This window comes from Mus musculus, chromosome 4 (assembly GCF_000001635.26).
Source record: "Mus musculus strain C57BL/6J chromosome 4, GRCm38.p6 C57BL/6J".
Taxonomy (NCBI): domain Eukaryota; kingdom Metazoa; phylum Chordata; class Mammalia; order Rodentia; family Muridae; genus Mus; species Mus musculus.
The window spans coordinates 147,044,798-147,062,106 of NC_000070.6; the positions used below are offsets into that span (position 1 = coordinate 147,044,798).

Here is a 17,309-nt window from a genome sequence, read left to right on the forward strand (position 1 = left end):
AGGTTGGACTGTGCACGAGGAAAGTTGCCCGTCTCTGGATACCGCAGTGCTGTGTGACAATAACTGCTAAATGACCTAGGGCGAACTCTGCAAAAGAGGCCAGCCAAAAAATGAATTAGTGGGGAAATCATGATCACCCTATTGATGAGCAAGGGCTGATCAATGATCGTTGAGTCTCTCTCATCTAATCTCATGCTGACTAATTCTTGAGCATAGATAACCAAATTTCAGGGGAGGAGCCGTTTTCAATAGCTAAAAGTGCCTGAGTTATAATCACCTTGTCATGTTTTTTGTTGAGTTCTGAATTTGCATACCAATCAGAGCATGAACACCAGTCCACAGCATATGGCAGCACCAAACAAAATCACTCCCACCCATTCCTTAAAGTAAGAAAAAGCAGAGGTAAGCCAAGAGGTAAAGTCTCCGAGGGTCACTGGTTCCACTCTGGTCCCATTAAGGTTCAGGATCTGCATCTGCAGCCTCATCTGCAACCTTTCCAGCTCCTGCGACCAGTTCCCCTTCAGGTAATTTGATAGGTCTGTACTTTTAATAAAAGAATTATTAATGTACCTATTGGGAATAATGCACACATGCAAAGTGGATGCCACACAACTCATTTGTATGACATCCATCATCTGTTCCATGTCATGTTGTAAAATATCCACTCTCTGATTCACTAACATTAACCCTGAGGTGATATGAGAATCCACCCTTTGCAGGGTAAGCAATGCCTCAGACGTTTTTTCTGCTATCTGACTTATAGTGTCAGCAGTATTAATTTGATCTGCCCAATTAGAGATAATCTTTTTCTTAAAAAATATACAGGGTGTAAAAGGTTTATCCACATTATGCACAAAGCATAATGTATAATTTAAATGAAAACTAGTACTCTTATACACCCGTGGCTCTTGAGGAGTTTGTCGTGCATAAGGCACATCCAAAAAACATTCCTTTGCAAAAAACAAAGGCTAGGTAGAAGAATTGGAATGTACCGGTAAAGGTACTGGCCATGATCTTACTATGGCCCATAAAGGTATACTTATCCTGGTTTCAATCATCAGGAGCAGGAGAATCATCTTGGGGTTCATCTTGCTCTTTCAGGGTCCTTGTCAGTCGCGTCGGGACCCAAAGTGGATTTTCTTCACCCTGTGGAAAAACACAAATAGCTCCCCGGGACCTGATTAAGATAGGATCCAGGCCATACCATTTATTATCAAGGACATTTTTCCATTTGACCATTTCATTGGGCGATTGAGGCCATTGTCCATGCCTTTCAGCTGGTGATCTTCTAGCATCATCTAATTTTAGAAAATTAAGAGTAAATATTGCAAGGGATAGAGCCATCTTTGGCGTCATAGCCTCTATTTCCCCTTTCTGTTTTTGCAAATATTGTTTCAGAGTGCGGTGGGCTCTCTCAATGATGCCTTGGCCCTGTGGATTATAGGGCAATCCAGTAATATGTTTTACTTGCATTTGTTTGCAAAATTGGCTAAATTTAGAAGAAGTATATGCAGGACCATTATCTGTCTTTAACACTAGGGGCTTGCCCCATGCAGCCCAAGCCTCTAAGCAGTGAGATATGACATGAACTGCCTTTTCCCCTGTCAAGGGAGAGGCATGTAGGACACCAGAACTGGTATCGATGGATACATGTACATAATATCTACTACTATAATTCTCCAATCCTTAGGTAGAGCTGAGAGTAGGGGGAGTCCTCTTTGTACAGGACCCATAACTTGCATTTGTGCATTAATGGCTCTTAGGTCATGTAACAATCTCCATTTACCTGACTTCTTCTTTACAACGAAAATAGGGGTGTTCCAGGGTGATTGAGTGGGTTCCACATGTCCCAGGTCTAATTGTTTTTGTCCTAATTCTTTAGCTGCTTTTAACTTCTCAGAGGGTAAAGGCCACTGAGGCACCCACACCGTGTCCTCCGTATGCCATGGAATGGGCAAAGGCTCCTCAGTGGCCCCTAGAAAAAACTCAGCCCTTTCTTATCTACTTTTTCTGTGGCTTTAACTGGTGAAATTCTACCTTGTAAGTTTTTTCCAAGACCTAGTCCAGGTATATATCCCATTCCTTTCATCATTTCCTTGCTTTTCGGAGAGTAATCATTAGTCAATATAAAGTTCATGGCTGACAACACATCTCTTCCCCATAAGTTTACAGGTAAAGGGAGTACATAAGGTTGAAAAAGCCCTGTTCTTCCTTCTTTATCTTTCCATTGTAAGGATTTTGCACTTATAGTTGGGGTAGCCTCATATCCTAATCCTTGTAAGCTATGTGATGATTGATTAACAGGCCAAGAAGCGGGCCACCAATTACTGGATATAATGCTTTTATCTGCTCCTGTATCCATTATACCTTGAAAGGTTTTTCCTTCTATTTGTAATTGTAAAGTGGAACGATTATCCAAATCTAAAAATATGTAGGCCACATTAGTTCCTGTAGAACCGAGTCCCTTATCTCCTTGGGAATCCTGGCTACTAGGGAACATGTTATGCAAACTAGGAAGAATCAGTAATTGAGCAATGCGATCTCCAGGAGAAATGGCTACAATACCTCGGGGTGCAGAACACATAATCTTAACTTGTCCCTCATAATCTGAGTCTATAACTCCAGGATGTATCATCAATCCTTTCAAAGCAGAAGAGGACCTACCCAACAGTAGGCCCACTGTATCCTTTGGTAAGGGACCTCTAAAGTCTGATGAAATAGGTTGGCACCCCATTTGAGGTGTAAGAATTACTCTGGAGGTGGCACAGATGTCCAATCCTGCTGAACCCGGAGTGGCTCTCCTCAGTCTCTGGGTGGCCTCATGGACACTGTGGTCTGAAATGCCCCATACATTTGGGGGCCCTGGGGACGGGGGCCCCTCACCCCGTTTTTTGGCTGTTGCACTTTAAACTGAGGTATTGGCCTTCCTTTTATATCTCTGACTGATCTACATTCATTTGCCCAATGTCTTCCTTTCCCACATTTTGGGCAAGTACCTGGTTCTGTTTTTTCAAATCTATTCTTTCTACCCTTTGTACACTGCTTTTGCATATGACCTGTTTGTCCACAATTATAGCAGCTTATTTCTTTTGCTTGTGCCATCAAAACTGCGGCAGCCAGCCCTGCATTTGAAAGAGGTCCTCCTATTTCTCTACAGGCTTTCATCCATGCTTGTAGCCCTTTCCCTTTCCATGGTGTGATAGCATTTCTGCATTCTTTGGTACATTGCTCATAAACTAATTGTTCAATTAATGGCATTGCGGCCTCAGCATCACCAAATATACGTCCTGCCGCTTCCATCATGCGAGCCACAAATTCAGAGAACGGCTCATTAGTTCCCTGAATAATTTTTGTCAAGTTACCAGATACCTCTCCTCGATTAGGCAATGCTTTCCAAGCTTTCACCGCTGCCTGATTAATTTGATCATAGACCTGCACTGGGTATCCTAATTGATTGTTTGTCCATATACCCTGACCTGTAAGCATTTCAAAGCTCCATGCTTGTTGCCCTGCAGTAGCATTAGCACGGGCCTGACTCAAACACAGATCATGCCATATAGACTTCCAATCTAGATACTGTCCCATCGTAAGACATGCCTTTACCACACTCATCCAATCAAAAGGAGTCATGGCATTGTGAGCCAATCTATCAATTTGGGACTGAGTAAATGAGGCATTAACTCCATAGGTCCTTACTGACTCTGCTAGCTCTTTTACTTGTTTATGCGATATTGGCTCATAATATCGCTGTTGAGCATGATCCTGAAAAACAGGAAAAGCCTGACATATTTTTTGCAACCCTTTAGGAGTGCAAAAAGAGTGACCATTGCCAATTGCTTTCTTATCTGCATAAGGCGGAGTAGGTGGGGGAGCACTGAAACTCCTCCCTATTGGACCAGATCTTTCTGCCTCATACTCCGCAGCAGCCTCCTTCAAATCTTCCTCCTCTCCTGTTGATAATTCGGAATCCTCTGAGCTAGACAATTCTAACGACTCAGAGTCCTCGAGAGGAGGGTAAATTGACTTAATTTTCTGCTTTTTACTATTTTTTATACTATTTTTTGTATCTTTACATTTTGGGAGTTGACAATTAAAGCCATGATATAAGATCAAGGCAAGAAAGATAGCAACCCCAGCAACAATTATCAGATCTATTTCGTAGGAGAGCATGCCTCTCACATTAATTTCTTTCTACTTACCGGTACCGCCGTTCCTCAGCTGAAGAGTTCTGAATCCACTCCGGATCCTTCTCAGCAGTCTGTTTTGCAGGAACACTTCATTACCACCGTTCCCCAGCTGAAGAGTTCTGAATCCACGCTGGATCCTTCTCAGCAGTCTGTTTTGCGGGAACCTTTATTAACTGCTCCTTCCCCGTGATGCAGTTCTGAATCCTCCCTGTAGCAGGGGGTCTTCGCTCGTGCCTGAAGATGTTTCTTGTCCCGGGTTTTCGGCACCACTTCTTGCGCGCGCTCGACTGGCCAGGAAGAACGATGCTGCAACAGGATCCTTCTGCACACGTTTATTGGGAGAGCTTGATTGTAGAGGCGAAAAGACTTCGAGCCCAGAACTGGTGCTGCTTTTATAGGCCTAGGAGGGGCGTGTCTCACACCTGGATTGGTTATGCACTAAGCCTCATTTGCATGTTCCTCATCTGATTGGCTACCCTCTCTCAGTACCTTACAGAACCTCATTATCATACCTCATTTGCATGTCTCACATCTGATTGGTTATACTCTCAGTACCTTACAGAACCTCATTATCATGCCTGGGCCAGGCAGTGTCTTTGCAAAAAACTTTACTGCATATGTACACATTGGTTGTTTGTCCAATCTTATGCGTGGTGGCCAGCAGTAGTCAGTGCCACTCTGCAACGGCACATGTGGCTTCCCACACTCTACTGATTTTAATCAATGAATAAGCATTTATTAGTACTGTATGGCATCACAATGTAGCCCATTTTGGTGATAAGGAATAGGACAAGACAACTGGAATAAGATGCACATTGTTTCAGCACTTAGATGTGACACTATCTGCGTACATCTGGGAGTTGCAGAACCAAATTTATAGAGACATTCCTCAGGAACACTAGATGAGTGTTGGGAACAAAATAAAAAGGGGGGGGCCCTGCGGAAGAATGGAAGGAAAAAGATGCCCACACCCCACCAGAGTTTCCCTATTCTCTGGTCAGTCAGGTGTAGGAGGACTGCTATCTACCCTATTCACTCATCCCTGGGTGGGTATTCCTCTATCACACTCTTCAGGGGGTGGTCAAGGGGAAGGCCTACCTGGGGATGCCCCCCCCAGCTACTTTGCTAAAGCCAGCAGGGTTGTGGGAGAGAGGGAAAAGGGAAGAATTTCTCAACACTGTCCACAGTGCCCAGCGGAACTTTAAGGAGCAGAGACTCTATGGTTTAAGAGCTTTATTAGAGAAATGCAGGGGGAAAGAGAGAAGGGAGAGGGAGAGAGAGAGAGAGAGAGAGAGAGAGAGAAAGGAGGGGAGGGGAGGGGAGGGGAGGGGAGGGAGGAGAAGGATAGGAGAGGAGAGGAGAGAACTAAGATAAAGGAGAGAGAAGACAAAGAGAAAGGGAAAAGAAGAGAGAAGTGAGAGGTTAGAGGACAAAGGAGTGAGAGAGAGCAAGGTGGGGGCTGAGCATACCTTTTTATGGTCTTCACTGTTGCTAGGTAACTGGGGAGGAGTTTAGCCTGAAGGTCAGAAGCTTGGGCCATTGCTTACTTGACTACTGACCATGCTTCTCTTGTAGGGGCTGTGGGAGGTTGTGCCTTATGCAGGGGCCTGAGCTCCAGGAGCATGAGGGAACGCCTACCGTGTCATGTAGGTGAATTATGACCACCTGGGTTTAGACCTCAGCTCGACTGGAGACCAGCCTGCAATTCCCCACAGATGAGAAGGTTATGGCCTTGTCTGACTACTACATATAGCTATTTGACCTTTGTCTACTTTAAAAATATTTGATATAGCAAGTGATAGTAAGCCAGGCGGTGGTGGTGCATGCCTTTAATCCCAGCACTTGGGAGGCAGAGGCAGGCGGATTTCTGAGTTCAAGGCCAGCCAGGTCTACAGAGTGAATTCCAGGATAGCCAGGGCTATACAGAGAAACCTTGTCTCCAAAACAACAACAACAACAACAACAACAAAAACAAAAAGCAAGTGATAGTAAATTAACTGGAAGGCTAAAAAGTGCAGAGTTATGCCTATTCAGAAAAAGGTGTGTATTGGAGGAAATGTCAGTTTCAAGTTTTAAAGTAGAAGCTGTATTTTTTCTGGTGACTTCATGGAGGAAGCATGTAAAACCATGGGTGCACTGGTAGACATACACTGTCAGACAGACAGTTTGGTATTTCAGAACACAGGATAAGCATGTAGGGAGAGCGATCGACTCCTTACGTCTAGTAGACAAGAGAGGTCTTTTATTAGTTTTTATGTTACAGCAGCATATCCAAGACCTTTTTAGACACTAAGGGGTCTTCTGATATCTCAGATTATTCTTTAGGAATGTATAAAACCAAGTGATATTTTCTTGTATTTTCAGTAGCTTATTAAGTGTATTATCAGATTGGAGTGTTCTCTTTAAATATTTGTAGTTCTTGAGTTGAAGAATTATATTCCTTGTAATTTGAGAAAATGTACCTTCTCTGTATCCTTATTTGACACATTGAAAATATTCCAGGTCTTATTTGCTCTTTGTAAGCACTACTGTACTGTGAAAAGGTATTGTGGTGGCTTTGCACATCCTTGTCTCTCTTTAGAAAAAAGGAGTAGAATGATGACAGCTGTCTTTATCTTTTGTAGTGAGAGGTGTAGGATGTTGGCTATTATCTTCCTTAGACTGAGGAATATTCCTTTTGTTCTCAAAATACCCAGAGCTTTCACAGTGATCCCCTGTGATATTTTTCCCTAGGCTTTTTGTAACTATATCATGGTTATGAGCCCTCTCTCACTGTACATACATTGTGCTGTGACTTGTTTTGTTTGTGCCTGTTGAAATAGTCTTTCATCTCTGGCATGAAATTAAGTAGAGTTTCCTTTCTGCATCCACAGAAAAAGTCTTTGTTTAATGTACTTTGGTGCACTTTGTTACTTTTTTCATTGTACATATTTTATGGTCATTTTTTTGGGAATACAAATAAAGTCATTTTTTTGTGAGGAGTCTACAACATACCCCTTTTTCTGTTTTCTGCAATGTACTTTATGCAATATTATTTTGGTGTTTTCTAAAGCAACTTGCGAATTCAGTGGTACATCTATTTAGTTCTTACGCAGTCTTTGAAGAAACACTTGGGACCCGAGTAGGCTTTTTCTTATTACATAGCCTAGTGTTATGACCTAGAAAGTTTACTTGTTTCTAAGAAATCATTATTTTCCTCATCAATTCTCATTAATTGGCATCCACTAGCCCTTTGTCTTTGACTCTAGTCCAGAAATATTAGTTTTCAGTAATAACCCTGAGTATCAGTACTTTACAGCAGGTATCCATGTGCTCTGTGTTTGTGCCTGATGACTCCTGAAATTAGAAATCATCCTCAGATTGTACTCATACTCTTTATCAGTCAAAATGTATCATGTCGGTAGAAATATTGGCAAGAGCCCTGGTATTACTTTGCTTTATTTGTTTTTTAATGTGGTTTAGCATTGTCTCTAATGGCATTTCATTTATTTCATTGTTCAATCCTTGATGTGAAATTTAAGAAGAACTTGAATGTTTGCTCCTCACCAAGAATCTGGGAGAAGAACAACTAAAAGAATGAGTGCTTCTCTGGAAAACACTGCACAGGTCAGTATCCTGTCTTCATTTCTTTTTTAAATCCCTTTTATATTCAAAACATTCAAAAGTTCTATCATATGTATGTGTAATATTACCTAGGAGGATTATTTTCTGTGCTCTTCATTTTCCTTTGTGATGATGAAAATATAACAATTTGGTTTCTCATGTATACAATAGCTTTATATTTTCACTGGTATGTATACTATGAAGACATGTAATTCCCATAGAACTGTAGGTGTCAAAGAGCATCTATTGGAAGTGATGCCTCAAAAATATATTGATGACTATTTCCTATGTTTGATAAGGTTATATATATCCTTTTATATTAGTATGGAGGAAGTAAGGTTTCTTGTCACACATAAATTGCACTTCAGGGATATTCAGGTTTCCAGACACAAGGCTATGAATGTGGATATGGAAATATATAGAAACTCATATCAGTAAGCAACACACATATCAGAGTAGAATTTGTAATAGAGTAAAATTATATGAGGCCCACTGTCTTGAATCCTAATAATAAGTGTATCAGCTCCCTAGAAGCACAGATGATGGAAGGGGATTATCTCTCATTTTGTCTTTGATGTGATTATTAGCTGATGCAGATTTCAGTATTCTGACAATTCTTTTTAACATTTTAAGTCACACAGTACTCATTGAAGTGTTGACACCTGAAATATGACTTGAGAGATACTATTCCCGAGATACATACTCAATGTAGACATGCTTATTTTCCTTTCATTTTTGTTTCAGTCTTTAGAAGTAGTGTAGGCCCTGTGGTTTTCACCTTTGTATTTTATCACATGAAATATATTTGTAACATTTATCTAAAGAGGATAGCCTTGGTACTGTGCATAATCCATCAATTTTCAAGCATAAATGAATATCCTTCCTATTTTCTGTCTCCTTTTTTTTTAGAAGGAAGACAGTTTGATATAGCCTATGTTATTCCTCTTCAGCCAAGCAATGCATTACATAGGGAAAGCTGAAGGGTTGTGGCAATGTTTCTATTTTTTTATTGCAATACTATTTTCTTTAGGTATATATGTGCTCATCTGAATGTTTTTATGTGTATAGAATTACACATTATGCCCCTAAAACATTGAGTTCAGCGCCAAACCTTGGAGACTGAAGTCAGGCATAATAGTGAGCTGCAATATACTTTGAGAGAATTAAATTCGGTTTCTATGCAGAAACAGCAAGCACCTTACATGTTAGTAATTTTTTTTTCATGCCCCAGGTTTACAATTTTAGGCTCATTTGTAAAATAGACAGTATATAACCTGTGTATTTTAGTTTTTGATAAACAAAGGAAGAAATAGAAATCATGCTTTTCTATGCAAGCTACAACTCTGATACACAAATGGTTAAATTCTGATGAAAAGAAAGTTAAGATTAGAAGATTAAAAATTTCAATTAAGATGATACCATGAGGAATAAATTATTAAATATTCATGGAGAGTTAGAATAATTCTTCATCAATTTGAAAACACAGTTTGAGCAAAGAAAATGATTGTAGTTCATTGGAATGCATTGCCACCTATGACATTTGCTTACACACCCATAACTAATCATTCTTCAGTGAAAGGCCATATGGCAGTTATGAAATTGTTATGTTGTGTATTGCTCATGCCAACTTACATAAAATGTTCAGGAATTTTAATGCTCACAAATACTGGTTTTCTTACTTTATGGTTTTGGAAATGTTTTCCTAAAATATCTTCCCAAAGCATTGGTTCTGTGTTATACAGAACGTTCAATGCTCTGATGTTGCAGTTTTATGTTTTTTAACACCAAAACTATGACATTCAATCCATCCATTAATTCTGCATTTCATATTCTACCTGTTTGCTCTAGAGAGGATGTAGCATTTTGCATAGGCATCAGATTGTCAAATAAATATATTATAATACCGTCATGGAAGACACAGCTGCACACAGGACTCAGCTCGTGTCCATATTTGAGAAAGATGGACACTGTAAAATTTTAAAGCATATTTTTTCTCATTATAATTGATGATTTATGATTCTTTTTTATATCAGTCCATATTTCATAAATATTCATTATTGCATCTTGACATCAAATGTACATCTTATATGTGTTTACTGTTTTTGAGATGGTTATATCATGCATTCTCAGAGAAATAGAAATCTAAACAAGTCTGAGTATTTTAGAGTGTATCTGTTAATAAAGTTAAACTTTATTTTTCTTCAGTATATGTTGGTTACATGTGCCTGAATGTATGCATTTGTGGTATGTATTTCTCCTGCCTGTAGTGTTAAGTAGAGATCATTGGATTTTAAAGAACTGGATTTAACAATCCATTGTGTAGTGCCATGTTGGTGCTGGGAAACAAATTTCATAATAGAGGCCTTGAAAAGATATTATACAAACCAAACTGCACACAAAACTTTTGTAAATGGTGATGGTGGCAAATCTTTTTTTTTTTTAAGATTTACTTATTTATTTTATGTATTTGAGTACACTGTAGCTGTACAGGTGGTTGTTAACCATCATGTGGTTGCTGGGAATTAAAATCAGGACCTCTGCTTGCTCCAGCTCTGCTCCCTCTGGCCCAAGAATTTCTTTATTCTTATACATAAGTACACTGTAGCTGTCTTCAGACACCAGAAGAGGGTGTCAGATATCATTACAGATGGTTGTGAGCCACCATGTGGTTGCTGGTATTTACACTCAGGACCTTCTGAAGAGCTCTTAACTGTTGAGCCATCACTCTAGCCCAATGGTGGCAAATCTTTCATTTGCTGCTTAAGGTCTCAGTAAATCAAAGAAAATTGGTTAAGACAAGAGCCTTTCTGAATGTAAGCATTATAGTAAATCATTGTATAGGTTGTCTATGGAAGAGCAGCAATTCATGTCTTGAAACACAACTCCATAAACTAAGAAAATATCATTCAATATTCTTGCCTCATTTATATCACGAGGTGTATCTTAATTAGTTCTCTTTAACATAATAAATCATTTTTGTCTAGTAACACCTAGGTAGTTTTTCATTACAGTGTCTATTAACCTTCAAGGACGTGTTTTTGGACTTCTCATCGGAGGAATGGGAATGTCTCAATTTTGCTCAGAGGACATTGTACATGGATGTGATGTTGGAGAATTACAACAATCTGTTGTTTGTGGGTAAGAACGTACTTTTTGTTGAATTACGGATACTTTTTTTAAATTTTCCTAATTTGTATAAACTCTCTGAAATACTTAGAGACCTCAAATGAGGGAAATAATGCTTAAATTCATAACTTTTCCTTTACATTTCTCTGATTACTTTGGAAAGGTAACCAGTGCTATATTCTCTGAGATCTCTCTTCCCCACTTATCTAGCTTCAGTCAAGACTTTTAATTTCAAAAAAATTTAAACATTCAGAATAAGGAATTGTATTTCTGTACATATAATAATTGGAGTATTTCTTCTTACCATTGCCTTAAAAGTCTCTTATTTATGATTTTAGAAAGTGGACAAGATTCAAGTGGACACAGTGCCGTTGGTTTGGAGGGTTTTTTATTAAGTGTTTGACATTTGGTCTCTGTTTTTTTCTGGGGCAACCTGATCTTTATCCTATATTTTGGATGTTGAAACAAAACTATTTAATGATTTCTCATGACAGTTTCAGTTACATCATAAATTTATACCTGACCAAAGCTATACAATGTCACTCTAAATCCAATTGTAATTTTAAAATTAGAGCTATATTGTTCAGAGATCTACTTTCTGACATTTCACTACAGATCAATCACTTAGAAGTTCTAGATTCTGCAAAGTAGAATATTCTTTTTTTTCTTTTCTAAATTGGTTATTTTAATTATTATATTTCAAATGATATAGCACTTTCCAGTTTCCCCTCCACAAACCCCTTATTCTATCCCCCCTACCCCATGCTTCTATGAGGGTACTTCCCCACCCACCCACATCTGCTTCACTGCTCTAGGTTTCTTCTCTGCTGGGGCATTGAGGCTTCATAGGTCTAAGTGCCTCTCTTCCAATTGATGAAAGATAAGACAGTGCTCTTTTACCTAAACAGCTGGAGTCATTGGTCCCTCCATGTGTGTACTCTGGTTGGTGGTTTAGTCCTTGGGAGCTCTGGGGTATCTGGTTTGTTGATGTTTTTCTTTTTATGAGGTTGTAAACACCTTTAGCTCCTTCAGTCCTTCCCATAACTTTACTTTGGGGTCTCTGTGCATAGTCAGATCGTTGCCTGCAAGCATCTGCATCTGTATTGGTCAGGCTCTGCAGAAACTCTCAGGAGAAACTATATCAGGTTCCTGAAAACAAGCACTTTATGGCATCAGCAATAATATCAGTGTTTGGTGTGTGCAGATGGAATGGATGCCCAGGTTTGGCAGTCTCTGGATGGACTTTCCTTCAGTTTCTGCTCCACTCTTTGTCCCTGTAGATAAAGGGACACTCTTTATTTCCTTTAGATAGGAGCAATTCCGGGTTAACCTTTTTTATATGGGTTGGTGGTACAATCTTAGAAGGCTATTATCACTTTTGCCATTTGATATAGATCAGATTTGAGGTACTTCTGAGGATCCATGCAATGATTAAAAAAAGGAAAACCTCTCTTGAGAATATGAATACATAGAACAGTGATTATTGGATCATACTTACTCCTCATATAAGTAATCCCTGTTATCCCTAATTCCCCCTTTTTTCAGAAAATCACTGCATATGTGGAAACTATGAGAAGGAGAAGGTCTTGGAACAAGACACACAGCACATTGTCAATGAGCATGGGCATAACCGAAAGAAGTCTTCTAAATGTAATGAGCTTAGAAATGTGATCCATGAATCCTCCGAAAGTACACCTTATAACACTAACCACAGAGATGCCACTCTCCAATCCTCAAACCTAAAAAGACATAAAACTGGGACCACTAAAGGAGTTTGCACATATAAAGACTGTGTAAACTGTTTAAAGGGGTCTTCTATCATTAGTCTCAATCAAGGAACCCACATAGAGAAGAAAGAACACAACAGAAATAAAAATCTTGATGAGGTTTTGGTTTCTAGACAAAACAATAGTGAAATGAACACTTACACTTGTGGTGAATTTGACAAATGCTTTACTCAGAGTGACAATCTTCAAAGTCAGCAGAGAATTTATCCAGGAAAGAAATCTTACAAATATAGTGAAAGTGACAAATGCTTTACCCAAACTTCCCATCTTAGTATTCATCATACAATTCATTCAGGAGAGAAACCTTACAAATGTAGTGAATGCGACAAATGCTTTACTGACAAATGCACTCTGAGAAAGCATCAGAGAATTCATACAGGAGAGAAACCTTACAAATGTAGTGAATGCGACAAATGCTTTACTGACAAATGCACTCTGAGAAAGCATCAGAGAATTCATACAGGAGAGAAACCTTATAAATGTAATGAATGTGACAAATGCTTTACTGACAAAGGCAGTCTGAGAGTTCATCAGAGAATTCATACAGGAGAGAAACCTTACAAATGCAGTGAGTGTGACAAATGCTTTACCCAACCATCCCATCTTAGTATTCATCGTAGAATTCATTCAGGAGAGAAACCTTACAAATGTAGTGAATGCGACAAATGCTTTACTGACAAATGCACTCTGAGAAAGCATCAGAGAATTCATACAGGAGAGAAACCTTACAAATGTAGTGAATGCGACAAATGCTTTACTGAGAAATTCACTCTGAGAAAGCATCAGAGAATTCATACAGGAGAGAAACCTTACAAATGTAATGAATGTGACAAATGCTTTACTGACAAAGGCAGTCTGAGAGTTCATCAGAGAATTCATACAGGAGAGAAACCTTACAAATGCAGTGAGTGTGACAAATGCTTTACCAAACCATCCCATCTTAGTATTCATCGTAGAATTCATTCAGGAGAGAAACCTTACAAATGTAGTGAATGCGACAAATGCTTTACCCAACCATCCCCTCTCAGTATTCATCGTAGAATTCATTCAGGAGAGAAACCTTACAAATGTAGTGAATGCGACAAATGCTTTACTGACAAAGGCAGTCTCAGAGTTCATCAGAGAATTCATATAGGAGAGAAACCGTACAAATGCAGTGAGTGTGACAAATGCTTTACCCAACCATCCCATCTTAGTATTCATTGTAGAATTCATTCAGGAGAGAAACCTTACAAATGTAGTGAATGTGACAAATGCTTTACTCACAAAGGCTCTCTGAGAGTTCATCATAGAATTCATGCAGGAGAGAAACCTTACAAATGTAGTGAATGTGACAAATGTTTTACTGAGAAAAACGGTCTGAGAAGGCATCAGAGAATTCATACAGGAGAGAAACCTTATAAATGCAGTGAATGTGACAAATGCTTTACCCGAAAATCACATCTTAGTATTCATCAGAGAATTCATACAGGAGAGAAACTGTACAAATGCAGTGAATGTGACAAATGCTTTACCCAACAATGCCATCTTAGTATTCATCAGAAAATTCATTCAGGAGAGAACCTTACAAATGCAATGAATGCGACAAATGCTTTAGTGACAAACACAGTCTGAGAAGGCATCAGAGAATTCATACAGGAGAGACACCTTACAAATGTAATGAATGTGACAAATGCTTTACCTGAAAATCACATCTTAGTATTCATCAGATAATTCATACAGGAGAGAAACCTTACAAATGTAATGAATGTGACAAATCCTTTACTGAAAATGGCTGTCTGAGAATTCATCAGAGAATTCATACAGGAGAGAAACCTTACAAATGTAATGAATGTGACAAATGCTTTACCTGAAAATCACATCTTAGTATTCATCAGATAATTCATACAGGAGAGAAACCTTACAAATGTAATGAATGTGACAAATCCTTTACTGAAAATGTCTGTCTGAGAATTCATCAGAGAATTCATACAGGAGAGAAACCTTACAAATGTAGTGAATGTGACAAAGCTTTACTGAGAAAGTCAATCTGAGAAGGCATCAGAGAACTCATACAGGGGAGAATTCTTACAAATGTATTGAATGTGACAAATGTTTTGCCCAGAAATCCTATCTTGTTTTTAATCACAGAAATCATACATTAAAGAAGCCTTACAAATGCAGTCAATGTGACAAATGATTTTCCCACAAACTTAGTCTGAGAATGCATCAGAGAATTCATACAGTAGAGAAAACTTACAAAAATGCAGTGAATGTGATAAATGCTTTACTAATAAAGGCAGACTGAGAATTAATCAGATAATTTATACATTTAAAAAAACCCTTACAAGTATTTTGTATGTGATAAATGCAGTACCCACAACATCAGTCTGACAAATCAACAGATATTTCAAACAGTAGAGCAACATTATAAATGAAATGAATGAGATAGTCCTTTAACAAGAAATATCATCTTAAAATTCACTGGAGAATTCTTCCAAAAGGGAAACTTTTCAAATACATTGACGGTTTGAATCCTTTATTTTGGCCTATCTCTTAGAATGTAATAGATAATTTATACAGGCAAGAATCTTAACAAATATAATATATGCTGAAATATCTTTGACTTCATTTCAGTGCAGAAAAAATATGTAAAAAAAATTTTTATGGGAAAAATAGTTCTCCTGGGGAAATGTGGCATATGTTTTACACGGGTAATATTCTTTTCAACAGTCAGTGCTCTAAACTAGAGAATTATTATGAATCTGAAAACTTTTGAAAACCTTCATGCAATGTTCAAATCTTAGATAATGTCAACTATTATGCTGGCAGTAACTCTGAATATATGATAGTGAAGAAACATTTTCATTAAACTTTTACTTGTTCACCCTCAAATATTATATGATGAAGTCAGGTGTGAAAGCCAGAAGAATATGATGTTGTGCAACAATTCATGGAGATAGAAATGATCCATTCCAAAAGGAAACTAAATAAAGTGTACTATCGCCTTCAAAATGTCTAATAAAACTGGCAGCATTTTGTATATTTAATTCAAATGAAGAAATTGACACAGATTGTAGTTGATAGTGTATTTGACAAACTGAGCCACCAAGACTGCATGTTCTTAATCCTATAATATGCCTACAGATGTGAAGTGTGCTTTGAGTATCCAGTATTCATTATTCTTATCACGTCAATGTGACAAATGATTTATTGGTTTCACGTTTCAGGATAGTGACTGACTATGAGTCCCTTATGCTCTGTCAACATCTCCTTCCTCATTGCCCTGTAAATAAAGCTGAATATTTTAACAAGGTTGACTTGGCTGTTTTCAGTTTGCACTTATAATTAGATGAATAAATGTTGCATCATCGCTGGAACTATTTCTCATAAAGTATTTGCTGAAGTCATGAATATTTTCTGTAAACCTGTAACTTAAACTTAATATTTGTGATTTTCAGCTGGTCAATAACAACCTTGACCCACATACGAATAATATGAACTGTATATAAGTGTTTAGCATTAGAAAATTTAGCAACAGTGTATTAGAGATGATGATTTGTGTTAACTAAAACAGGGATGATTCTATGCAATATTCCAGGCTTACTGCTCGATTAGTACTAGTTTATTAAAACAAACACACAATCAAACAAAGACAACAACAAAAAACAAAACCAAACAACAACAAAACAGGAAACAGAAAACATGTAAAGGCATTTAGAACCTCAACAGTAAGTCTGGTCTCTCTCTCTCTCTCTCTCTCTCTCTCTCTCTCTCTCTCTCTCTCTCTCTTTCTCTCTCTCTCTTGACTCAAGGGAATATGAGATAAAATACTACCAAAAATAAATGAAAATATAGCTTCATAGTTTTCAGGGATATCCATCCTAACTGTGCTATGTCCCTGTACAACTCCAAAGCTCTCTCCAGGGACACGTATAACAAGTCCTTATGGTGTCCTGTCCTATTGTTCCTCATACTCCACTCTGAACCTTCATACTCCACTCTACCTCAAGGACTGACTAAGATTTCCATTCTTGTCCTAAATCATTTAGGGAATGCTCACATTTTACACACCTTAGAATGTACATTTTGGAGAAAAATACAACAACTCACTATTAAGGTATTAATCTCCTTTTTATTTCATATCTAAGTTTATCCATACAAATAGCATGAATCTGTAAATCTTAAAAGAAGTACCCTTTGTATGGTAGATGAGGTAAAATCTCATGCACAGTTTAGAAATCCAAACATCCAAGAAATACATTTGGAAATACTGAAAAAAGATGAAAAAATATTTATGCCAAGCAAAAGCATTTTATTAGAATATTTATAGTAAATTCAGGAAGACTCAGAAAATTAGGATCTAAGAAAATGTCATATGTTAAAATGAACAAATCTATTTACACATTTTCCTTGATATAAAAAAAATAAGGACAAATTTCAACTTGTGAGAAACTTAGTGATAACATGTTATTCTCAGAAGTGGAAATTGTTGAACAAATCTATATCACTATACATTTTTCCTTGATTTAAAAAAATAAGGAAAATTCTCAACTTTTGAGAAACTTAGTGATAACTAATATGTTATTCTTAGTATTGGAAATTGTTGACCTCTTCTTTAGTAGGA

The 17,309-nt window shown here is 37.9% G+C and overlaps 1 protein-coding gene across 2 annotated transcripts in view; it reads left to right on the forward strand.

Moving 5' to 3' along the window:
* Rex2 (reduced expression 2) overlaps positions 1-16,002 on the forward strand; it is an 87,190-nt gene extending 71,188 nt beyond the window's left edge. The window contains exons 2-4 of one of the 2 annotated variants that reach the window (XM_030253012.1): positions 7,712-7,793; positions 10,802-10,928; positions 12,462-16,000. In XM_030253012.1, the coding sequence (XP_030108872.1) occupies positions 7,719-7,793; positions 10,802-10,928; positions 12,462-14,317 (2,058 nt within the window). In that variant the 5' untranslated portion in view covers positions 7,712-7,718 and the 3' untranslated portion in view covers positions 14,318-16,000. Of the gene's footprint in view, positions 1-7,708; positions 7,794-10,801; positions 10,929-12,461 lie in introns of both variants that reach the window. The other variant, NM_001177767.1, reaches the window with a different exon arrangement.
* Positions 16,003-17,309: the final 1,307 nt, after the last annotated feature.